Source organism: Rhipicephalus microplus, unplaced genomic scaffold (assembly GCF_043290135.1).
Source record: "Rhipicephalus microplus isolate Deutch F79 unplaced genomic scaffold, USDA_Rmic scaffold_16, whole genome shotgun sequence".
Lineage (NCBI taxonomy): Eukaryota > Metazoa > Arthropoda > Arachnida > Ixodida > Ixodidae > Rhipicephalus > Rhipicephalus microplus.
Genome location: NW_027464589.1, coordinates 9,531,181 through 9,556,586, shown reverse-complemented (window position 1 = coordinate 9,556,586; position 25,406 = coordinate 9,531,181). Strand labels below are relative to the sequence as shown.

General features: G+C 46.4%; 2 protein-coding genes across 13 annotated transcripts in view; one reads left to right on the top strand and one right to left on the bottom strand.

The window, feature by feature from the left end:
- Positions 1–25,406, top strand: part of nudE (Nuclear distribution protein nudE) — a 253,723-nt gene that overhangs the window by 142,406 nt on the left and 85,911 nt on the right. The window contains exon 9 of one of the 12 annotated variants that reach the window (XM_075883366.1): positions 23,216–24,650. The exons of the other annotated variants lie outside the window; for them this stretch is intronic. Coding sequence (XP_075739481.1) covers positions 23,216–23,323 — 108 coding nt within the window. The 3' untranslated portion in view covers positions 23,324–24,650. Of the gene's footprint in view, positions 1–23,215; positions 24,651–25,406 lie in introns of those variants that run through there. 12 annotated transcript variants of the gene reach the window in all.
- The window catches only part of LOC119166668 (uncharacterized), a 142,710-nt gene continuing 119,503 nt past the window's right edge, over positions 2,200–25,406 (bottom strand). The window contains exon 3 of the mRNA XM_075883376.1: positions 2,200–6,900. Within this exon, the coding sequence (XP_075739491.1) occupies positions 6,853–6,900 (48 nt within the window). The 3' untranslated portion in view covers positions 2,200–6,852. The remainder of the gene's footprint in view (positions 6,901–25,406) is intronic.

Below are 25,406 nucleotides of genomic sequence, written 5' to 3'. Positions count from 1 at the left end.
CTAAACTGGTAGTAAGTTTAAACGACAGAACATCGTCTACAAACACACAGACGACACGAGAAAATCAATAAAATGGCAAAGTGATTGGTCTCAGCATTTATCAAATGCTCCAAAATCGAAAGACAGAAATGAGCGTTGTTTTAAAAAAATGTCCTTTGTCTTTAAGGTTACATTGGCGTTTCGATGTATGCATCTTCTATCCGCGCTCAAGGTTGTCGCTCCTTCGGAGCTGTTCTAGCAAACCAGGAAATCCAAAATAAATGACAGCAGCTACACGGACGCCGATTTTCTGCTAGTGTATACCCCGGAAGCACGCCGCCATCGACGCCTCGTTCTACGGGAACAGGTCTCCCCGCACCGTCGCGTCGCTCTGCCGAAAGGTGTTCCTTTCTCTGCGTTTTGTTTGGAAAATCTGACAGTGGAAAAACAAGGAATGCCTCTGCACGACGACTTTCAACTGCACCCCTGCAACAATTGCATGCCTCATCTCTGCACGTTTCGGGTGGTCAGGCGATGGTGGACGCGTTTTTCTTGCAAATGCGGCAACCTGAAAACGCGCCTTGCATTACGTTGTGTCACGTTCGGGGCCTCTGATTCGCATGGGTTTTCTTACAGCCTTTGCTGCTTTCTGTACTTTATGGCGTCTTTTTCGTTTGGCACATTTCTTTGTGCACTTTTTTGGAGCATCTGCTTCCATCAAATCTAAGCAGAACTAGTCTGGTTGGTCTGAATTGATGCATGTGAACACAGCCGGGATTATTTCGTTTTGAATCAATGCTACCCTCACTTGAGGACAGCTTAACCGGCTCCTGAACAATGCAAATGGATTCCTCAGGGCTGCGCCGCTCGCACCTGAAAGAACTACCTACAACTGTTCTGCCCAGTTCACAATGCACTTCAGCACATGGATCTGACCCACTGTATTTACAGGGGTTCTCGCCTGCCGATCTGGTAGTACTGCGGCTTCAGTGTTAGCCGCCATCGAGACGAACATACACGGTGGCTGTGGCGAGTCACCTGCAGAGGGTTTTTCTTTACTATTCGAACCTTGCCGGCACAGCCCCTCGTCACCATTTCTGCAGCTTTCATTGGCCTCTTTTGCCTCAAAAGCTGTTTCTACAGCTAACACATTTGGTTCGGGAATGAACCTACTGTCCGTTTCACAAGTACTAACGCCCCGCCGCGGTGGTCTAGTGGCTAAGGTACCCGGCTGCTGACCCACAGGTCACGGGATTGAATCCTGGCTGCTGCAGTTGCCTTTCCGATGGAGGCGGGAATGTTGTAGGCCCTTGTGCTCAGATTTGGGTGCACGTTAAAGAACCCCAAGCGGTCGAAATTTCCGGAGCTCTCCACTACGGCGTCTCTCATAATCATATCGTGGTTTCGGGACGTTAAACCCCACAAATCAATGAAATCACGAGTACCAACGACCTGCCCGGCCCTCGGCGGCTCGACACATTCAGGCTCTTTGCATTTTTAATGCATTACATCAAAAGCCTCAAACTCGTGCCGCTTGCTTTAAATCTTCAGGCGCGGTTTCTCAACGGACTCATGGTACGACTGTATCAACTTGTTCGGGGCACGGACGGTCGTGCTGTTAGAAATTCCAGAGCCTGAGCAGGGGTCCAACTGCATAGTGAGCGGTCTTACTTTTAAGTGCTCTTTTGCTTCTTGTATTCTGAGTCTGGAACGCTCTTTTTCTCATTCCATCTCGAGTTGCATATTTTGCATGTATCCCTTTCGTTCAGCATCGCGTTCCTCTTTTTGTCTATTTCGTTTTTTTCAACAAAATTGAACAACTCATTGCCAACAAAATCAAAGGCTTTGCCCCATTCAATCAGCTTATCAAACTCTATGCCGTCCATTGTTACAAACAGTTGTTTACCAACCAAACAATAATAGGATGACCTCATACTGAACCCTAAGAGTTACGTCGGTGTCCCAGACATCGCCACGTGGTCGGCCTGTCCTGTCGTGGACGGCAGATAATGTCACACACTTTGAGTGAGGCCCCGCAATCCAACATAGACGTGCAGCAGACTCACAGGCTTATACTTTACGCTCCGGCCTGCGACAACTGGAAGGCCTCGAAGTGGCACATCTCAAATTTATTTGCAGGTCGGTCGACTCGTGCGGGGTCGCACGTGTGGTCATGTATGTATGAGCCTGACTGACGCACTCATAGAGCAGACACGAACATTTGATTACACACTAACAAGCATTTAATTGAAACACGGGCAATCGGCAAGAGATTACAAACAAAAATAACAGAAGAAAAACACTAATACGCAATGAAAAGGACAACAAAGCAAACTATGCTGGCTCTAAAAGAACCCTACAAGAGGTACAGACAAAACACAAATATACGGAATGTTGATAAAATAACAAGATAGAAATCAAAAAGGGATACAAAGGCAGTTTACAAGAAAACGATCATAGTCGCGCTTCTGAATTCCCAAGTGCGACGCAGTGCACACAACTACATATAATTAAAAGCTGGTTATAATAATATAACAGTTCAAAAAAAAAGGTCACATTAAAAGGTTCCATACGGACCGGGCCAGCTCTTGGTACATGTAGAGGAGTTGACGGGTGCCGCTGAAGATCTCGCCCGCTTGGTAGACGACGAGGGTGCGCGGAATCGCAACCGTCTCAATGCGTTGCGTGGGTCACTCCATGCCTACGCGAGGCTCGCGACACCGACAACCGCACTTCTTGCTGGCTGTACGTCAACTGCTGATTCCAATGCAGTCAAACTCCTTCTGGACGTCCCGTCTTTTCTCGAGGTCATTTCTTTTTCCTCGACACATGTTTCTCCTTTCGGTACAGGTGTAGGGAAAATGCTGCGGCATCACCGCTGCGCCGCCAGTCGCCGGATGTCATCTTCTCAACAAAAAGACTCCCTTTCTTTGACAATGGGGCGTGCGGGCGAAACGAGGATTGCAGACGTTTGTGACAGCTATTTTCCCAGAGAAAACGACAATCTAGCTTTAACGACCATTTGGCGTTGCACAAACTTTTTGCTGTTCGGTGTACATTTGAAGGTGAGACTAAAGAATAAAGTGCAGCCATGGGTTTCTCTCTGAAACAATTGCAGGAATAACATTCTTAAGGGTTTTTTGCTTCAACAGTGATTCCACTCCTGCACCAACTGCACCAAATCAGATTTACTGCACCATTGTAATAATATGAACAGAAATGGCACCAAATTCGTATTTGGGGCGCTGGCATGTCAAAACATGAGCAGCTTCCTCTCGGAGCCACTAAGGTCACAACCACGTACCTAAAATTACTCAATATAGCTTTTAATAAATAATTTATATTTATAAATAAATAATGCAATAAATATTTAATATTTTTTTTAAAAATAATTTAATAAATAATATATATTTGAAATTAAGATATTGAAGCGCCAAAGCACTCAGATTCCGTTCACCTGTGTAACATGGGTTCCTGGGCACAAAGGGCTGGAGGGAAACGAGGCGGCTCATGTTGCGGCTTGCGATCACGCCTACCGGGCTACCCCTTCCCGCTTTCTAGATGCCAGGACTGTGTCCGCGGAGGCTGAGTCTGTACCTAAGACTTACTCTGCGATACTGCAACACTATAGGCTGGCGCGCAGAGAGTATCCACCACCACACTCGAAGCTCAACAAAGAGGACGGCACCATACTGAGAAGACTGCAGAGCAACATGTACACACACGGCATACTAATGCACTGATTCTACCCAACCTTACAGGAATATGTTTGCCCTATTTGCGCCGTACCTGACACATTAGCCCACCTGATCTACGAGTGTCCATGTAATACAAATACAGATCTATCGCCTCCGCCGAACACCTGTGACCCTGGTAAACAAAAAACACCTTCTCGAAACGTGGGAGGCCAAGCTCGCCTTGGAGGACCTGGACCAACAACGACATCTCGTCGCCAGGGCCAAGGAGGCAGTGAAGGCCAGAGGGTTCCTGGAATGAGGAGACCTCCCATCATAGGTGAACGCGGAACCTACACCACTACACCGTTTCGAAAATAAACGCTTATTTCTCCTCCTCTTGGTCGGAGCAGCCACAATTCGATTTTAATATGCGCAGCGTTAAGTAGGGTACCTAATGTTGGTGGCCCCGATTTTGGAGGACCCACAACCCACTGTGAAGTAGTTACGCCATGGGCCTCGCTTTCCAGAGTCAATAGCGGATGGTTAAAAATAATTAAAATAACAGTATTGCATTCATTGCGTCTAGAGACTCTTCGGAAACTTTTTTTCGAAAAAGAACACTGGCCACGGATGGCAAATGGACTGGACAAGCGCTGACTTCCTGTGGAAATTTTATTTACAAGAGAGCTCTTAGCATGCTATTAACGTTTGCTTCGCATTTATATAACTGACAGCATGAAAAACCGCCTCGCACCTGGAATGGTCATACAGTCAAACTCCACTACAACGAGCCCCGCTTCACCGAAATTTACACTACAGCGAAGAATTCACGATTCCTCATCAGCAGTTCGTAGGAGTCAATGCATAAATATTGTCGCATCAACGAACACTTTTTCCTAGATCGTCCCGCTTCAACAAAATTTTACGATGCGATTCTAGGCTCAGATACTTATTGCTATGCAGTAAACCCAAACTTTAACATTTTGATGCATTTTCAGAGCCTGAAAATGCTATAATGAAGTCTACAATACGCGTTGGCACCACTAGAAACCGCCGGTATACCGTCGCTGTTCAGCAAGCATTTCTCTATAGTGATGACAATGAGACTGCCCTGCTTTTTGTTTTGCCACTGGCTTGCTTTTGAGCCGCAGACGATCCGAAGTTGAAGCTAAGTCGCTCAGTTTATTGGGTGTGTTTGCAATACTCACCGTAGACGGCTAAATAGACAGCTAAATAGACGGCGGCCATCTTAAGTCCCATTCCAGTTCTCGCGTAGCCGGCAAAATAGACAGCTCCGAGAAGACCGCATCCTAGACAAATACGATGCAGTCTACCTTGCTGTCTAAACAAGATGACGGCTCAGCGAATCGCTCAGATAGATTGAATCTCGCCGAAATGATCGTCTGCACACAAGCAGACACTTCTCCAGACGCTCAATGTGAGTAACGTTTAATTTTTCAAGATTTCAACCCGAGATAAGCCAGAAAATACAACTGTTACGTTCGTTTATTTTGGCTTTCTCTTTTCGATGCGAGGTGGCGCATCAATGCTTAAAAGTCGTCCAGACGGGTTCCAATTTTCGAACAGCATGGGCTCGATGCTGTCTTCTAAGCAGTCTGCGTAGACTGTCTACGTGCTGTCTAAGAATGGGAACACAGCCACATATACCGTCATTCCCAGCGCTCCAACATCGCCCCTTAACCAGTTCGCATAGGCGGTGGCACCAGACTTCCCTCTAGGTATTTGTGAGAAACTCTATGGCTCGAATAGATCAGATCTCGCCAGAATGGTCATCTGCACACAAGCAAATGCTTCTTCAGGCGCTCAATGTGAGTAACGTTTAACTCTTTTAGATTTCAACCCGAGATAACCCAGAATATACAACAGTTACGTTTGTTTGTTTTGGCTTTCTCTTTTCGACGCGAGGTGGCGCATCATCGCGTAAAAGCCGTCCAGATGGGTTCCAATTCTCTCGGACAGCATGTGCTCAGTGCTGTCTTCTAAGCAGTCTGTGTAGACTGTCTACTAGATGTCTAAGAATTAGAGCACAGTCATTATTTCCCTCTCGCAGGTGCTGGGTGCATCCGCGGCACAATGCCTTTTCCGATTCCGATGCTTATTATTATGTTCACGCTTGGTCAGTGTGGTAACTAATCAGAGCATTATCAACAAAATCAGCTTGCCGCGAGTGATCGATGACAAGAATGGCATAGAATAATGCAAAAGTTGCCGCTCCTCGATAGCCTGCCTTCATCTCGGCGTTGTCGGATACTTTTGACTGCAGTCAGCTGCTGGTGTTAACGTGTTGATGCAACTGTTAGGTTCGTTCACGAAAGTGATTTTAGGCATTGTTTCAGCGTGCTTTTCACCATGGCCTCGCTATGCATGGTGAGAAAAACGTCGTGACGCTGCTGGGAAAGAATAGGAAGCAGCGGACAGTTTTTGAATTTTGAGAATAAACGTTTCTTTGTTTTGCTAGCTCAAATCAGCGATTTTTTTTTTTTCGATTTCACAACAATGAAATTTTCGCTTCGACAAAATTTTTTCCGCGCCCCGTCAGTTTCGTTGCAGTGGGGTTCGACTGTAGTCCCTTTAACCAGCAGTTTGTTGAGTTAGGCTTATTGGGTCCAAGTCATACAAATTGTTAGTTTTACTTGAGCTCTTAGCAATGATTGTGACACCAACAAAAAATTGTATTGTTATACCAAGTAAGGCTTGACGTCAGCCGCAAGCTCAAAGAACTTGCTGCACGTGCTGTATTCGATATTCATACGGCGACTTGGTTGACTAGAGACCCCCAGAACACAACTTGCTTGCAGATGCATGTACAGTACGAATGGTGCAACGGTTGTGTAGCCGCCTTGCAGTCAAAGCTCAGTGCATACCCCTGTGTAGTCGCTCCAGAAAACGAAACAGTTTTCACCCTGTCAGTTTGCATTGAGGGTACAGCGCATAGAACAGTATACGAACTGTCTGTAATGCCTGACGCAATACATGCGCGTGCCAGCAGTCGCGACTGCACCCTTAAAGTCAGTTTATTGTTGCTGCTGCAGGGCCACCCCCACTTGCATTCCTTCATGCTTCTTCAAGACGGGCAGCACGTTCCTCTCCTAAAGTAGCAATCAATGGTAGGCCTGGAACGCGGGGGGATGTTATCGCATGTGCCCTCCGTGCAATGGACATAGGTCGGCTGTCTTTATCTCTGCTTCAGCCACGTTCGTCGTCCCCGCTCGCGCGCTTTTACCTGCATGTAAAATATGCGATGCGTGGGGGATATTATCGACTTGGAGATTACACAAAGCATGATGGCAACAGCAAGAACTAGTCAAGAATGTCCATATAATTGCAATTGCAATGATATCACAATTAAAGCACAATGGTTTGTCTGCAAGTTGTATTATGCCTATGCATAAGCTTGCTTGTAAGGGTGTTTTTCTTTTTTTGCACTTCTTTCTAGAAATACTACGGGGTCCTTGATGTGCAGGCAGAACGCCTTAGCCATATGAAACTTCACTGCAAAAAGAAAACGAAGTTCGTTAAATTATGTAGTTTCAGCTCAGAGAAGCTTCAGAGACATAGAAGGGAGTGTCGGAGGAGGTTGGTGTTATGAAGCCGGCTAAGTGATGTGTTATTTCCAGAAAGCAAATCGATAGTGAAAAAGTACTTCTCATTTTCTTTGGAATCCTCTTGGGGGAATGCATTTGGAACAGTGTGAGTCTTTAGTGTTGTGCGTCACAGCGCTTGTCTACCACGTCTGCTGATAATCGTGTGGGTGTATTGAGACTGTTATTTTATAAAGCACAATTTTATATTGAACCAGTGCTCTGTATATTTGCTATGAAAAAATAATCGCTGTACAAAATAATTGCCGAAAGAGTTGTTCCAGAATGCTCAACAGCATGACGGGATTCTTTCTGCATCATCGTGCGAAATAGGGAGTGCTCCTTAGATGATTGGCTTCATGAGATTTCCAATGAATCAAAACATTTCTAGCTCCTCACAAGAGCCTCAAAATATGTCCCTGAATACAGATGCAACTTGCTTTTCCGGTGTACTCTGTGTAAAAGAAAACTATCAATTGGCGAAGAAACCAAGTCATTCATGGTTTCTACTTCTTCCTCTTAGTGCTCGCTTGCACGCGTTTCTTTTTTTTTTTTCCAACATACTCCCGCCCCTCAGTAGTAGCATCGCGCAATCCCAGCCTGTATAATTTCTTGCTGGTTTTTTGAAAAACTTTCTATCTTTAGCTTTTACTCGGCAAGCTCGTATTATGCCATCTTGTCCAGGGTCTGTGATTCGCCTAAGGCGCCAAACTCATATGGAAATGCCAGGCTCTTTGATTATCACCACATCATTTACTTGGAGGTAGCTGCTGGGATAAGCTTGATATAGCTGAAGTGCCCGCAGTTCTAACAGATACTCTTTTTACCATCGCATCCACATATGTTCCATCATCTCCTGCTGTTATCTCAACTTCTTGCTGATGTCCCTTCGATTAGCTCGAGCACTCATGGCATCATAGTCATTGTTGCTCCGCTCTGGAGGTGCTAACAATGAATGTCCAACAATAAAATGTGCCTGTCAAAGAGAGGGCTCTTTGGCGTCTATATACGTGTAGGTCAGCGGTCTTGAATCAACAGCTGCTTCCAGCTCTAGTACCATTGCTTTAGTTTAATCGCTGGTGAGCTTCCCCTTTCCCATCACCTTGCCCAACAATGATTTGACTGTCCGAACAAGCCTCTCCCACCAACTGCTCCACCGAGGTGCACCTGGCATGATAAACTTCCTCTCTATGCGGTAGGTAAAAAATGCGGTAGAGAAACCAAGTGTTGATTGTTCATTCAGCTTCTTGTCGAGCGCGGATGATCCAATACCGCTGTCGTACTTGCATCATAGTGCTTGCCACACCACCATGCAAAGCTTTGCAGTGAGCCTCAGTCACTACCAGAGCTGTGAAAGGATGTTTCTGTGGCAGTATGACCAGATGTTTTCGTCATATGTGGGGTCCGTTCTCTCAAGTCGTCCACCAAGCCGAATCTGTCCATTTTGATCCAAGAAAGGGCGAAGATTGATCAGCATAGACTGTTTCAGGAGAGTGTGTCCAAGCTGCAGTTGTTCGACGTCCTTGGCGAATACTTCTAGCTGAACATATTGGACCCCACGACATAGATTCACAAAGCGAAAGACCCAGGCGGTGATGTGCAGGAGCTTTCGCAGGTCGCTATGCTTCCTTATATCGATCACCGGGTATAAGTTCCCGGATGATGCTTGAAGAAATACATGTTGCGTGTCAATCTCTGCCTCTTCATTTATCGGTGTGCACTGGTTAGGTTTTGGAGGCCAGCTTGATTTCAGCTGGGACAACCATTCAGGTTCATAACACCAACTGCGACAAGCACGTAGAGTCCTTATAGGTATGCCTCTAGTCAGTACATCCACCGGGTTGTCTTTGCCTGACAAGTAGTGCCGTAGCGCTGGTTCAGTAACTTGTGCCATTTCAGTCACACTATGCTTTACAAACTGACTCCACTTGCTAGGGTCTTGTCTCCCTGGATCCAGCTCAGTGTGATCATGGAGTCAGTTCACATGGCGCAATGGAAATGCTTGAAATCCCACTAGAAGCAAATGTATTTTAGCAATCTGGCTCCCGCTATTGTGGCCATAAGCTCGAGCTTTGGCAGCGTTAAAGTCTTAAGATTTAGGGTACCCTAAGCTTCGCCTTTAGGAGTTGAAAGCCATGGCCCATCCTGTTCCTAGTGCATATTTCGAACACTTAGTGCCTGAAACATTTTGGAATTCGCTATGCACCCACTATACGTGGCCTTAAGGGAATAGGCGCAGTAGCAAGTGTGCCTTTGTAGTGGGGTACTGGCTGTCAACCTGCATCCATTATAATAATCATATATTCTGACACCTTTCGCAATGGAAGCTTGTATCACACATTATTACTGTAATATTTCATGTTGCATTGCGAAGCATGTATACAGGACGCATGTGTTTGTGAAGCATGAAAGCTACTTTCACGGCATTTCCAAACAGAGCAAGTTCTTTGCGCTGACTTCACAAGCGGAGGCATAGCCGCGTGGTAGAACATCCACTTGCCACGCAAACAACCCGGGTTCGTTCCTCACTCTGCTCTAGGATTTTTTATAATTTAATAATTTTATTTGCATCTTTTTGATTTTTCGGTCCCGCATAAGATGATGATATTTTGCTCACAATCAATGACGCTGACACTGCAATTTCTGCGCAACGAGCTCTTTCATACTATCGCATTAATGGGTGCCACTCTTAACTTCGCTATACTATCAGTGAGGTAGCAGATTTCCCGCCTTCATGAAATGCTTTTAAATAAGCACATGCTCCATGAGCCTTCAGGCTGGCGTCGGCGAATAATACAGTTCAGCCTATTCAACTGCTTCATGCAGCCTGTCTCTCACGCAGCACGAAATCTTTTTGTGGCCGAGCTGTATTTCTGCACACCAGGCTGCCCACTACATCTTGATCTTCTCGGGCAATTAATCATCCCAGGATTGGCCTAAAGCTCAACGACATTGAAAGAAAAGCTTGGCAGTCACGGTGAAGGGTGATAGAATGCCAAGTGGGTAAATTTCGGGGCAAGCTGGCCAGCGATTAAATACTGAGCCACAGATTTGGAAGAAAACTTGAAGTAGTCATTTTCTATACCCCAATGCATTCCCAAGACCGCAACTGCTTTTCTCGATGCTCCTCCTGATTGTCAAAAATGTTCTGCTGCTGACGGTCATATGTCTTCCACATTCTGAGGTTCATGCATCCATTTTTCATAATTGCTTTAGACGGCTCATAGATGCGCCGACCTTCATGGAATGTGTCCGCACCGACCAGTAAATAGTTGACATAAATTGCCGTCTTTATTGCAGAAGTGACCTCTTTGTCTTCGTATGTGTTATCTAAGTGGGAGTGAATAGTTGCCATCAGAAAGAAGGGGCTTGATGTTGATCTAAACAGAAACCGTGTCATTCGCCATTCGACGAGCTTACGGTGCTGGTTTCTGGAAATAGTCAAACCAGAAAAAACAGAATGCATCTCGGTCAGCCTCCTGTATTTCAATTAGTGAGAATGCTTTTTCGGTGTCGGAGTTCATGCCGACAAGGAACCACAGAAAGCGAAGAAGGACTGGTAGCAATCTGGATTGAGGTTTACTCCTTTATCCAAGCAATCGCTAAGCGATGGTACACCTTGGGTGTGTGATGCGTTGGAACACTATGTGCAGTTTGGTAGTAAACGATTCCTCTCCTGTGACTTCCCTATGTGGCATATAATATATGGCCCGATCTTGATCCAGAGGAGTATCCTTAGGCACCACTTCCACGCGACCCAACTCCAGATATTGTTGGATAGTGCTTGCCACACCATCATGCAAAACTCTGCAGTGTCATATAGCTGCAACAGTCTCTCCTTTGTTGGTAGCGTGATAGCGCAGTTTCCCCGTTGTTCTCTTCTAAAGTGGTTTTTTATCTCCCCTCTAAGGCAACACCTCAGTGTATCTGTCGTCTTTCTTACTAATAGTTTCATGGAATCTTGCAACAGACTTGTGGGAGGAAGGTTTCGTCGAACCTGTGATGCCCATTGCTTCAGTTGCCAAAAATATTGCAAGATCTGTGAGGTTGATTCGTCATCACCAATTGCTCGCACTTACAGAATTTTGACCATTAGGCTAGAGCTGCAGTCAAGAATAGCTTTTCATGACTGGGCCCTTGTAGCATCCATCCAAACGCTGTATCGATCGCTACTAGTCCTGGAACTTCTGCGCTCTTGATGATACATCCTGACATGATTTGCCAGATATGGTCAGCGCCGATCAACAAGCTGAGGCTATTTTCTGTTTTCGCATCAAATTTTTTCTCATCCGCAGTGACCTTGCTTTCAAAACGCAGGCTCTGAAGAAAAAGGCTGTCAACTTTCGGGGAAGCAATGTCATCACAGATAACTGGGACAATCATTGCATGCATCTTGCAGGTGTCAGAACTGTGTTGGCTACACAGTGGAACTTCTACGGTTTGCCGTCTTTCCACAGTTTTTGGGGATGCACAGCCAAACGTATTCAGCACAATTTGTGTTTCGCCCAGTACCTGTAGTTGCAATTTTTTGGCGAGATCTTCCGTGACGAAGAGTCGCTGTCTCCTGTCAAGAATCCCACGAACAAACCTTGTGTTAATGTTTTTGATGATGAAAGCACAAAAAGTCTGTAGATATACTTGGCCGTGATTTGTCATGCCCCCATCCTCAGTGGATCCTTGTCGCACGGCATAACTGATTGTGATGGCACCATTCCTCCTGTGCTGCCGGAGGACTCTACTGGATGAGAAGGTGTCGTCTGGTTTGTTCTGTAGTGCGGGTCGCACATACTTAATGCGCACCTCCAGTGGCAACTCTAGCAGGTGAGTTTGACGTGGCACGAACGTGCCTGTTAGCCTCGGGACGTGCATCAATAGCAGCGGTTGCCTTTTGCCAGCATTGCTTTCTTAGAATCCATGGTAAGGTTCGAGTCACAAGTATGGGTGCCATGTTTCTTCGACTTGCAGAAAAAACACTCACTCTAGCGTCTCGATGCGTTGTGTAGTACGAAAGCCGTGCTGTTGCTGCCACCTTTAGTTCTCTGTGCACGGTCATCCATCGGTCGGTCATTAAAGGGCTTACACTGCTCCTGACTTTCTAGCTCAATGCTGACTTTCTAGCTCAATACTGCTCCTGACTTTCTAGCTCAAAACGTGAGCAGCTCGTTTAACTCCGCATTAGATGTAGCAGTGGCCACGACTGGCTCAAAGAAATTTGCAGCAGACCCATTTTCTCATGGTGTTTTCCACATGTATAGACCAAAATGATATCGTGCGGCAGGGCTTTATGTAAAATGTCAATCATAGTATTCGAATAACTAAGCTTGGGACAATAAGTGCTGTTAGACACCGGATGATCAGCTTCACAGCATCGTAAAGTCGCCTGAGGCCGCCGACACCGCTTCCCGACCAAACATGAGCTAGATTGTGAAGCGCTCATAGGTGGTGTTGTTCGATTTGTTTCCGATCTTGGAGTTCCTTCAATAACTACATGGTGTCTGCGTAACAAGCTTCGGAAGTCCAAAAACCACATATCGCCGCTGCAGCTTCACCCGCAAGGTAGTGACGTAAATAGAACGTTTTCAGCTGTTTCGAGCTTCTCGTCAGCTAGGTGCGCTTCGTGTGCCTCATTGATATTCAAGAGCTCGTCGTTGCTTGCTGCAAAACGGTCGTAAAAACCTGTGAGCTTGGGATTGTCTGTATTAGGTTCTGTTGGCAGTGATCTTGCTTCCTGCAAAAGCTTCGTGCTCTGGGTTAGTCGAGCGGAGCGCGTAGTCTTGATGAAATTCATCGGGAACATTGTTGAAGGCAATGAGTCTGGTCTATGCCGATCAGGAACAATCCGTTGGAGTCCTCATCGCCCACAGCAGGATGCAGTCGAGTAGAAGGTCCCATCTAATTGTGCTATGAATAAGATGCGTCCGTACAAGGGGTTTTGGCACCACAATGTAAAATAAAAGAAAACTATCGATCGGCGAAGAAACCAGACTGCTCATCGTTCATGGTTTCAACTTCTTTCTCTTTTCTGGCAGTGCTCACCTGCATGCATTTGTTTTTCCAACACTCTAGGATGTGACGTTACCTGCTCCAAAGTGCTCCAAAATGGATAATTTTGCTGCTACAAAGTGCTCCAAGATGGAAATATTGCTGCTCTGAAAATAACCTTTGAGCATCGGTCTTCAAATTTTTCTTCAGCTGACAAGTGCGGCAGCAATGCTAGCAACCATGTGTAGTTTGTACTGGTGACGATGACAGCTGGACATCTGCCGAATGCATCGCTGCACAAACATACCGTCATGGCGTCGTGACGTTTACGAAGGGGGCAGACTTTAGGTCGAAAATAAAACTGTTTATTCTGGCCAAACTTGTGGCCACGCAAAAGGAAAGTCAGATTAAAGCAGGACACTGGTACCGATAGCGGCAAATAGAGCGTCGGCCGTCGATCAACTGACAAACGGCGAAACGCGTCGGCATTTATACACTTGCCATCGAATCTTCTAGCATTATCGCTAGTGGTGACATAGGTTCTATAATGATCTGTATAGTTCGCAGAGTGGGCATGATCTTATCGAAATGATCTGCTACATTCCTGAAGCTTCTCGAAGACTAAGCGCGATTTGCGCTGAGAATAACTATAACAACACTTAAGAAAAGGAACGTAGCATTGCCCCCCTATGAAGAAGGCATTGTCCCGATGTTTCAACAGAAAATCAAAGTACAGCAATAATGCAAAAACGCACAAGCAATAAATTATGATATGGCAATGATACAACAAAATACACTGTTTTCGTAAACGCGCATGAAACAGCTTGAGGCGCGCGACGTGGACAACTTCAGGTCGCGATCGGCGTCGTTGAAAGTTCGTGATGTCGTCGGGGGCAACCTCGTAATCGAGTGGGCTGAGACGTCGAACCACCCAATATGGTCCGAAGTGCCGTCGCGGAAGCTTTTCATTGAGTCCTTGTCGGCATATGGGCGTCCACACCCAAACGCGTTCACCGGGCTGGTATTCCACGAAGCGTCGTCGAAGATTGTAACGGTGGCAGCTATCAGTGAACTGTTGGTTTTTTTATATGGAGGCAGGCGAGTTGTCGGGCTGTTTCGGTGGGCTGAAAGTACTCACTCACATCAAGGTTTTCTTCTTCGGTGACGTTGAATAACATGGCGTCGATTGTCGTTGCCGGGCTCTTTCCGTAGACCTACTTGTATGGAGATATCTGTGTCGTGTCCTGCACCGCCGTGTTGTATACATCTTGTGTTCGACATCGGCGTACATTGCCAGCATGTCGGCGATGGTCTTGGTTAGCCGCTCGGTGAGGCCGTTGGTCTGTGGGTGGTACGCTGTCGTCCGGCGGTGGCTTGTCTGGCTTTAAGCCAAGATCGCTTGAGTTAGGTCAGCAGTAAATGCCGTTCCTCTGTCGGTGATAAGGACCTCCGGGGCGCTGTGACGTAGAATCTTAGCTACTGCGGATGCACTGCCTTTGGACAGGGCTTTTGTCTCGGCGTAGCGGGTGAGATATTCGCTAGCTACCAGAACTTGTTTCCCAAAGCTGACGTCAGAAACGGCTCCAGTATGTTCATACCAATCTGCTGGAACGGTCGGCGAAATGGTTCAATGGGTTGCAGAAATCGCGCTGGCCTTGTTGGCGGTGTCTTTCATTGCTGGCAGTCCCGGCATTTCCTCACATAACGAGTGACGTCGGCGGTAAGACGGGGCCAGTAGTGCCTTTCTTGTATCCTTGCGAGCCTGCAGGAAACACCGAGGTGCCCTGTCATCGGATCGTCGTGCAGGGCCTGCAGTCGTGGTCGCAGAGCTGAAGGCACCACAAGAAGTTACTTGGCTCGAAGCGGTGAGAAGTTTTGCTTTTGGAGAAGACCGTTTCACAGGAAGAACGACGCAAATGCGTGCTTGAATACCTTCGGAACTGCGGCGGTCCTGCTTTCGAGGTATTCTATTAGAGCCTTAAGTACCAGGTCGGCCCGCTGTCGTTCAGCGAAGTCGTCGGCAGTTATTGTTCCCAAGAAGTACTCGGTCGTCGGGCGGTGGTGGGTCGACAAGCGCACGAGAGAGGCAGTCGGCGTCGGAGTGTTTCTTGTTGGGCTTGTAAACGACAGTAATTTCATATTCTTGAAGTCTCAGACTTCATCGAGCGAAGTGATCTGAAGGGTCCTTCAAGCCAGCAAGCCAACACAAGGCGTGGTGGTCTCTCACAACTTTGAGGGGCCTGCCGTAGACGTAGGGGCAAAATTTCAACGTAGCCCAGATGATAGCGGGGCACTCCTTTCTTGTTGTGGAATAATTGGCGTCTGCTTTAGATAACAATCGGCTGGCGTAACTAATAGCCCTTTCCAGTCCGTCAGATCTTTGCACAAGAACGGCGCCGAGACCTACGCCGCTTGCGTCAGTATTTCTTGTCTAAGCGAATTCGTCAAAATGGGCAAGTAACGGAGGCAACTGCAGGTGGTGTTTTAGTTCCTGAAAAGTGTCTTCCTGCGGCGTTTCCCACTTGAACTTCATGTCCGCCCTAGTAAGGCTAGTGAGTGGATCGGTGATGTGGGCGATGGTTTTGACGAACCGCCTGTAGTAGACGCACTGGCCCAGAAATCGGCGCACTGCCTTCTTGTCAGTTGGCGGTGGGAAGTCAGCGAGATGGCGGCTGTTTTCCGCGGATCAGGACGAACTCCAGACTTGCTAATCATCTGTCCCACGAATAAGAGCTCCTCGTAAGCAAATCTGCTCTTTTCTGGCTTCAGGGTGAGTCCAGACGTCTTAAGGGCTTGAAGTACAGCTTCAAGGCGCCGAAGATGCTCGTCGATACTCGAGGAAAACACCACGACATCGTTCAAGTACACAAGGCTGCCACTTCAATCCTGCCAGTACTGTATCCATAACACGTTGAGAAGGAGCAGGTGTCCAGCAAAGACCGAAGGGTAACACTTGAACTCGAAGAGGCTATTTGGTATTATAAACGCCGTTTTCTCTCGGTGTCTTTCGTCGACTTTCAATTTGCCAATAGCCAGTCTTGAGGTCCATCGACAAAAACTACTTCGCGTTATGGAGCCTATTCAGTGTGTCGTCTATTAGTGGGAGAGGATATACATCCTTTTTTGTGATTTTGTTCAGGCAGTAATAATCGACACAGTAACATAGGGTTACTGTTACTTGTTACTGTTATAGGTTACTTGGACCGCTGGATGATGTCATGCCTTAGGATTTTATCAACTCTCCTCTTTACGGCCTTGCATTCTCGCGTCGACGCACTGCAGCCCTGTAGTTCACATCCTGCAGATGAAACTGCGCCGCAGGTTGGGAATTCGAAACACTTGCTGGACTTCTTCACGAAAAATGTCAGTGACCCAATCCACTTGAGGCTACGATTCCTGAAGCATCTCTTCGCGCACAACCGTGCGGATGGTCTTGCGCAGATCATCGGCTCTGTGTGCTTGAACGTCCACGTAGTCCGTTGTTGAGCGGCAGTCGTACTGCCTTGTCCGCCTATCAAGCGCCTTTTTTATAATTGCAGCTTTCGCGAGGAACTCTGCGATCGTCACGGGGGGTTTGCGGACAAGTCCTGGGAAGAGTTCTTGTTCAACACCCTGCATAAGCAGCCAAACTTTTTGTCCTCGACCATGTCAGCATCGGCAAGTCGGAATAGTCGGGTCATCTCTTCCATGCAGATAGCGACTTTTTCGTTTGGGAGTTGCGCCCGGGTTTCCAGCTAGGAAGCGGCCCTCTTCTTCCGGGTGATACTCGCGAAGGTGTGCAGGAATACGCTGCGGAAACGTCCCAGATTTGAAGTGAAGACTCTCGGTTGTTAAACTATTTTTGCTGAGTCTTCCAAGTAAAAGTAGGCATGTCGCAGCTTGTCCTCGGTGCTCCAGTTGTTAAATGCAGTGACATGGTCGTATATCTATCTCAAGCCAATTTGCCAGGTCTTCGAGGGATGTACCGCGGAAAGTTGGTGGCTCCTTCGGTTGCAGAAGCAAAATTGGTGCAGTTTGCACAGAAACGGTCATTGTTGCCATGTCTAAGGTCGGGGTCCTGGTTTTCCAGGTCTTTGGTGGTAAAGGCCCATACTCTGGCAGCAGACCCAGTTGCCAGCGGCTTGTTCATTGCTTCGGGTTGGCGTCGATGTCCCCTTTCCGGTTTGGGCTGGGTTCATGGCTTGACGGGGGCGTCCGGTACATGAAAGAGGCAGCACCTCTACCAGATGTCACAGCGTTGTGACTTTAATGAAGGGAGCAGACTTCAGGTCGAAAATGAAACTGTTTATTTGAGCCGAACTTTTGGCCCTGCAAAAGGAAGTTCAGATTATAGCAGGACACTGGCACCAATAGCGGGGAACACAGCGTCGGCTGTCGATCAACTGACAAGTGGCAAAGCACGTCGGCATTTATACACTTGCCATCGAATCTTCTAGCGTTATCACTAGTGGTGACGTAGGTTCCAGAATTATCTGTATAGTTCGCAGAGTGGGCATGATCTTATCGAAATGATCTACTACAGTCCTGAAGCTTCTTGAAGACTGCAGGCGCAGTTTACGCTGAGAATTATATAGTGTAACCGGGCTATAACAACACTTTAGAAAATGAATGTGGCTATACTATGTTTTATATTGATGAAGAACACGCAACTGACCAATTTCACGCGTACTTTGCTGCTGCTGGAATGTTTCGATCGTCACCCTTTCATCTACTCTCCGGGAACGTGACGCATTCCAGTGGCAGATTGAGTGACCCTGCTCTCAGTGCTGTCTCCCACTCCTCACTGCCCAAAGTCCCTCTACTCCTGTTCGGCATCGGACAAAAACAAGTATTCCCTGGGAGCTGTGTCATCAGTCAAGCCACGATCTTATTTAAAGCAGGGGCCAAGACTGCAGCTAGGCCTAATTTCTTTGCTTCAACGAGGGCCACGACAGTGACCAAGAAGTCTTTCTTCACTTGATGCTTCACCTATTGCACTTGTTCTTCCGTTGTAGTTCTTGCCCACACTCGTTTCCTTCTTCTTTTCTTTTCAATGCTTTGCTGGCCCTAATATTTTAACGAATAATATAATCTCCATTATTTGACGACGTGACGCAGCACGCAGCTCGTCGATTGGTCTAAAACAGGTCTCAACAAACAATAATGAAGTCAACATCACCAATTGCCGAGTTGACATTACTGCGCGTGGAAGGAGGTTGGACAGGCATAGGAAAGATGCGCAAGCTTCTTTGGGGGATGAAAAAAAAGTTGAAGCCTGTCGAGTGGCCCTTTGAAAAATGCTATTGATGTTGGTCCTGGAACACATCACGTCTAATGATTGCAAAACATGGTAGTTTGTCCAATAAAGTAATTGTCTGTAGCCATTTGCACTACAATGAAATTAAGTGATTGCTAGTTGTTTACTCGGTAAGTCTGCATAAATGCAACTGTGCATTTCTAGCCCTTTGAAATTGAAAAAAAAAAAAAAAAAAATACCTGGAGCATGTTGCATCTTCAAAGTTGGATGTACACAACCAGACCTGCCAAGTCTTCCGGATTACCCGTACAATGTACGAATTTGGACCCCTTTGTGTGGTTGTACGGTTGACACAAAAATCTTCCGGGAAGCGTGCAAAAACGTAGTTTTGCGGAAATTTTTAGCCATTTTTAGCAGAAAATTTACTGTTGGTCTGGCAACCTTTGTGAGACTAATCAAAGCCAACTGCCATCGTCATCACTCAGTTGATCGAGCTTGCGATGTTCTCCATGTCGTGCTTTGTTAGCGGTTGAGTTGGCGTGCTTCGGAGCAGTGGTGTTGGTGTCTTGGTTTGCTCTCAGCCATGGCTCTTAGTAAAGAGCGGGAGCGAAAACAGTACTTACAGGTGTTTTTGAAGCAGTACACATCCGAATTCCCCTGCGTCGTGGAATCGAGGAAGGGCAACCATTTTGCGTTCTGCACGGTGTGTGGCTGCGACATCCGCATTTCTCACGGAGGCAAAACCGACGTTGTCACTCACGTTTCATCCAAGAAACACGTAAGCCACGTGCAATGCCAAGAAAAGCAGCAGCAGCTGGGACAGTTTTTTTCAAAGCGGAACTCTGATAGTGACGTTATCCGAGCGCAATGTCTCTTCACTGGGTTTCTGCTGGAACATAACCTTTCATTGACCGTCTGTGACCACGTGGGTCCCCTGCTACGAAAGATGTTCCCTACTTCGGATGTCGCAAAGCGGTACGGCTGTGCGAGAACCAAGACAAGTGCAATTGTTGGCGAGATGGCAAACTATACTCAGGAACGCATAGTGAGTTCCTTGAAGCAAAAAATTTTCTCGGTTGCCATCGACGGCAGTAATGATAGCCACTCGCAGTTGTACCCGATCGTGGTGACATATGTGGGGGAGTCTGGCTTAGTTGAGAGTCGACTACTTTCTTTGTGTACGTTGATGGGACAAGCAAGTGGTCGCAACATAGGCAACCTAATTCTGGAGGCTCTCGCGTCGTTTCATATACCGTTCACGAACTGTGTAGCGTTTTGTTCTGACAACGCCAACGTGATGCTTGGTAAAAAAAATGGCGTGGCAGCGGTGCTGACAGAAGTCCAAGAAAATTTGATTAAAATCGGGTGCGCATGCCACTTAATAAACTTTGCAGCTGAGAAGGGAGCAGTGTGTCTTCCAGCAAAAGTGGATGAAGTTCTTGTAGATATATTTTATTACCTGGAAAAGAGTGCTAAGAGGAAGGAGGCCTTGAGGCAGTTTCAGGAAATTCATGATGCAGACTTCAGAAAAATCTTGAAACATGTCCCAACTCGATGGCTATCTCTTAGGAAATGCTTGACTAGGCTCCTGGATCAGTGGAAGCCTCTGTTGAGCTTCTTCCTGCACGAAGTGAAGGACAAAAAGAGTCCCAGCTTTCTGAACTCATACCAGATCCCAAAGGCAGCAGCAAAGCAAGCAATAGCTCCAGCAGAAAAGCCTGATCAGTGCAAAACGAAAAGAAAGAACTTGACACAGGCTCCTTCAGTGCCAGCGAAGAAAGCCAAGGTTTCCTGCACACAGAAGACTGACCAGCACTGCCCAACATGTGAAGAACGGCTTTTTGTTTTCCTCAGCCTGGAAACCAACCGAGCATATTGTCTCTTCTTGCAGAATATTCCATTTTCGAGAAAGTGAACCTCTCCTTGCAAGCACAAGCTCCCCAGATCCACGTGCCATGGTCGCTTCTTTTGGAACTTCTTCGAGACATTTTCTCAAGATTTGTAAACCCATCGTGGCTGAAACGAAGCCCAGAGCTGCTCAACTTGGACTACCATAGCAGGGAGGCACAGAAAGAGGACGAGGACCTCATCATTGGACAGGAAACTAGGACTGTGGTAGACAAGCAAGCTAAAGCCCAGTGAGCAACAGGAGTTCTTCGAGGCAGTTCGGCACTACTTTGTGACAGTGTGCGACTACATGCGACACACGTTTCCCCTGACAGACCCTGCTCTGCTTATTGCAGAGGTAGTTCAGCTGAAAACCCTGGACACCGTGTCCTTCCGAAAGGTTCGCTTTTTTGTGGACTCTTTTCCAGCGATGCTACCTCTCCAACCTGGAGAGTCGAAAATGGGAGCGGTCGACGCACTGGAGGTAGAGTTTTCCAAGTTGCAGGCTCAGGATCTTCCTCCCCATATTCTACAAGAAGAACGAGTGGATGCCCAGTGGAGAATAGTGTCACGGCTGAGAACTGCAGATGGAAGGTTGAAGTTCAGCCGAATTGCTGAGGTGATGCTTGGAATTTTGTCAATTCCACACAGCAATGCGGAGTGTGAGCGTCTCTTCAGCCTTGTGAGGAAAACAAGAACTGAATTTCGGTCGTGCATGTCCGACAAAACTCTCGGACATGTTCTCCTTGCGAAGTGTGACTAGGCTGGACATTGCTACAACCAGACCTACACGGAAGACTTCAGAGGAGGGCCAAGTCGGCGACCACCACCTTTGTTCAAAAATAAGACAAGCTAAAGCCCAAGGAACAACAGGAACTCTTCGAGGCAGTTCGGCACTACTTTGTGACAGTGTGCAACTACGTGCGACACAAGTTTTCCCCGACAGACCCTGCTCTGCCTAATGCAGACGTAGTTCAGCTGAAAAGTCTGGATGGAGACCATGTCCTTCCGAAAGGTGGGCTTTTTTTTTTTCAAAAAATAAAAAAAAATGACCCCCCCCCCCCCCTCCCCGGGCAGGGTCTTCCTAATTCTGTGTCCCAGTACTTGGCAGGTCTGCACAACTGTGCACGACGCTGCTGAATGGAATGTTGGTTGTTTGGTATACATTCGAGTGGTCTATTGGGGAAATTTTTTTGAGCTATTCGATATGTTTATCCAAGGAGGCTCTAAAACGATACTTTCAGCGTCGCTTGCTATTCCATTGTAGTTGGCCTACCTTGAGCTGTTGCTTGCCAAGGGATGGTGCCACATTGTACCCAATTCTGTGCTGTGGTAGTAGTGTGTGCATGCGCACATGTGGGTCGAAAGTAGGATCGCCAGCTACCACCTCCGTCGGGAAGGGTAGGGCAGGCGGTTTTTGTCTCATGCGGCAGGCCTCTTTCTAATTGTTCGATCATTAGATTAATTCATGTCTGGTGTATCTGACTTGGGCTGTGTGTTCTTTTGTAATGAGGGTAACATGTCGGACTGTGGAGGTGAACAAAAACAATTAGACAGTGTTGTGCCACACTTTGCGAACTTGTAATTCTGTTGATAACAAACATTCATCTCGTCCTCGATAAGGATGTGCACAGAACAGCTTTGATCATAAACAAAGGTGAGGCCTGCAAGCACAAGCATCGAGACCTTGCTGCTAAACATTAGCAACTACTCGAACCGTGATGGTGCAGTGAATTGGAAACAGACAAAGGGAGAAGCACACAACACGAGGGCTCTGTTTGTTCCCACACTCCCATTTGACTGAACGATCATGATTTATCAGCTAGCCCACCTTTTGGTCCAGCGTTGCAGCTTGCAAGTCCAACTACCGTTCATTTCAGTGTTATCGCTGATGCTCGCATAAGTTCTTGAGCATATTTAACTACACTTCTGTGTGCACAATCTGATCAGGTTGTTTGAATGTAGTGAAGAAGGTTTCTTCAGACTTGGCCTCACAATAGCACATTTTTAACTATTCAAACGCGTACTCATTGAAAGGAAAAAACATGTCTGCATGTTAGCAAGCGTCTGGTAGTGCCCGAGTCGTGTATCATTGATAGTGGCTAGAAGCTATGCAAGCTTATTAATCAGGTGTATAAGCGCTTTAGCAGCACTGACATTAAGCTCTGATAGTTACCAGCACATTTATGTTTGTATCTGTAGTTTTGTGGAGTGTTTCTGCAATATTGGTATGGTATCATGATTTTCATTGTTCACTGTGTGTTTGCATATGGAAGTTGTGTAGCATATATTCAAATATTCAATGTCACTGCTTTTTGAGCGCAGGGGGAGTTTAGGAGGCTACTTGCTTCTGCCGTCCTTACACATGAAAATTAACATTTAATTTAAATGAAATGTAATAGTATTACTGGTTTTAACTTGTATTGTAGATGCACGATGTCTGTAGCACTGCTCATTGATAAGGGCACTATATATGAACACTGCACTGACTGTAATTGTGAGCTCTTTTTCTTAGCACATTTTCTTTTATGTAGTATATTGCAGCTGTAAATTATGCCACCAAAGTTGTTTTGATTCATATATTCTTTCTTTTTTTCCCCATTCCATCCTCTGTTCCCATTTGATTTCAATTATTTGCACCCATGCCGTTGTCCTTTATATTGTTTGCATTCATTCATATTTATTATGCTGTTAATTTCTGAAAAACTCATTTCACACCTTCAAAATTTTTTATGGTGAACTTTAATTCAACATTTTTTTATTGTGATACTCACTGAAAACGTTGCAATATAATACCATGACTGTGCATGGAATCTGTGCCTTGTTTTCATGGCCTATGCATAAAATGGCAGTTTCACATTGTGGTATTGCGCGTTCGTCTGGACAAGGATGGCCAGTACATTGTTGAGCACCGAGTTAGGTCACGACCTAGCTTTCTCTCACAGTTCAGTGTGGCATAGTGTCAGCCAGCCACAGTCCAAGCCATCTCACATGGTTGCCTGGTTCAGCATGTTCTGAAAATGAACTAACTAGGCCGTTTGTCTTCCTGCAGAGTTCATTCGTCAAATTCAATGAAGCACTGTTAACCTACTGTGAGCATACCTTGAACTGCAACAATGCCATGGCCAAGTCTAATGGAGCCTAATGTGTTTACTGAAGCTGTACCAGCTCATTCTATGCCTAGTGTTGGCATCCCTGCCTTTCTCTCTCTCCCATGCTTACTGGTTAGTAGAAATGATGGCGATGGGTAACTCAGTAGCACAGCTGATATTGGTTGTTTCGGGCAATCATGTTTTACAGCGCAATCCTTAGAATAAACTTCATGTGCAGTCCCAGCTGCAATTGCAGGGTGTGATCGTGGCTGGGCACTGCCTGAGAACGAAACAGGCATAGTAGTTCTTAGTTATGTTTAAAAGCATCACAGTATTTCAATAGCAAAATGGATTATTTAATGAATGCCTTAAACTTGTCCTCACAGTTGGTCACAATGAAGCGAGTTTGGCCGACACTTTCACCACTGAGAGTGCACTTTGGATGGAGCGTCCTGTGAGCCGACAGACGCTATTGCTGCGGATGTTTATTGCCTTGCACAGTCTGTTACAGGGACTACATCAACTTGACACGTTGCTTGGGGATGGATCGGTTACAGAGCTCAAGGCAGCGAAAATGTGTGCATACGCTGAGTAGGCTGCTTGTGACAAGCCTGCTGGCCTTCGTGTACGTTTAGTGCCTTGTCTGCAGTGCACGCATGCTTTCGGGAATGTTTTATTTTCACAGTTGCTGCTCACGGCTAAGAGCATGGCAGGAGGATCCACATGAATCTAGGAAGAGTGGTCACACTAAAACCGCATGACAACAAATAGAGGTTACGTAAATACATGCAGTGAACTTGCATACATTTGTTGCGTCACTCAAGTGTAATTGCATAAGAATAAACACCATTTGCGCAATAACTCTGCAATATCACATCCCAAGCATACTTGGGTTCAGGGTGTACATGGAAACAGATAAAATATGGAAGAAATAATAGGTCATTTGATTCATACAGTTTGAGTTGGTTTGCCTTTAATTTTATTAGGGAATTCTGAGAAAGATTCGGCTTTATGTGCAATTGATTCCACATTTAATTAAAAGTGGGAAAATGCAATGTTTTGTTATTGTAGGAATATTAATTTTGTTAATTTGCATGAGTTTGACTCATAGGGAAACATTCGAAAGACAAAATGTATTTTGACACAGTTATGTTAAGGTTAGTGTGAATGATCAGGAATAAAAATTTTAGCCAGACTCCTTTTCATCTTTTTGATAACATCTTTAGATCACATGTGACTAGATTGAATCCTGGCCGCAACGGCCACATTTTCGATGTAGGCGAAACTGTTCGAGGCCTGTGTGCTTGTGCACATTGAAGAACTCCAGGTGTTGAAAATTGTTGGAGGTTTTCACTGCAGCATGTGTCATGGTTAGTGAGTCTGGGCAGCTGCACATGCTATATAGTCGAGCCCGCTTATAATTAACCTGAGCCTGATGTGGCATCCGTTCGCTGTATCCCGAAGCTTGTAGTAAATGAAACACAGCTTTTAAATAAGTTGCGAAGGAAAACACAAACTTTTCTGCACCGAAAAGCTCGTGATGCACGTGTTTCGAAGAGCAGAACTGATATGGGCGGTCTCAAGTTTATTTCAAACGGCAGCACGCTTTTCGCCGTGGCCCGTGGCATAAGCTGCATCAGGCACTGGTTCCAAAGCTTCGTCATTCTCGCAATCCGATTCCTCTAAATCGCTTTTGCCTCATACTTAATTCACAATTCCGTAATCTCTGCACGGTTCTGCGGTTTCAACATCATCATCGGCCGTAATGAAACCATCGCAACAAATGTCCCACCCGCTCTGCCAGGTCGGAGTCGACGACACGCTGCCACAAATCGCCGCCGCAGTGGTCCTGTTCAGAAGCTTCAGGCTCAGAATCGGGGCCGACGTCGACGAAGTCGGCCTCACGAAAACAGTTTCGCACGCATGTAGCTGTCACCGCCACCCACGAAAT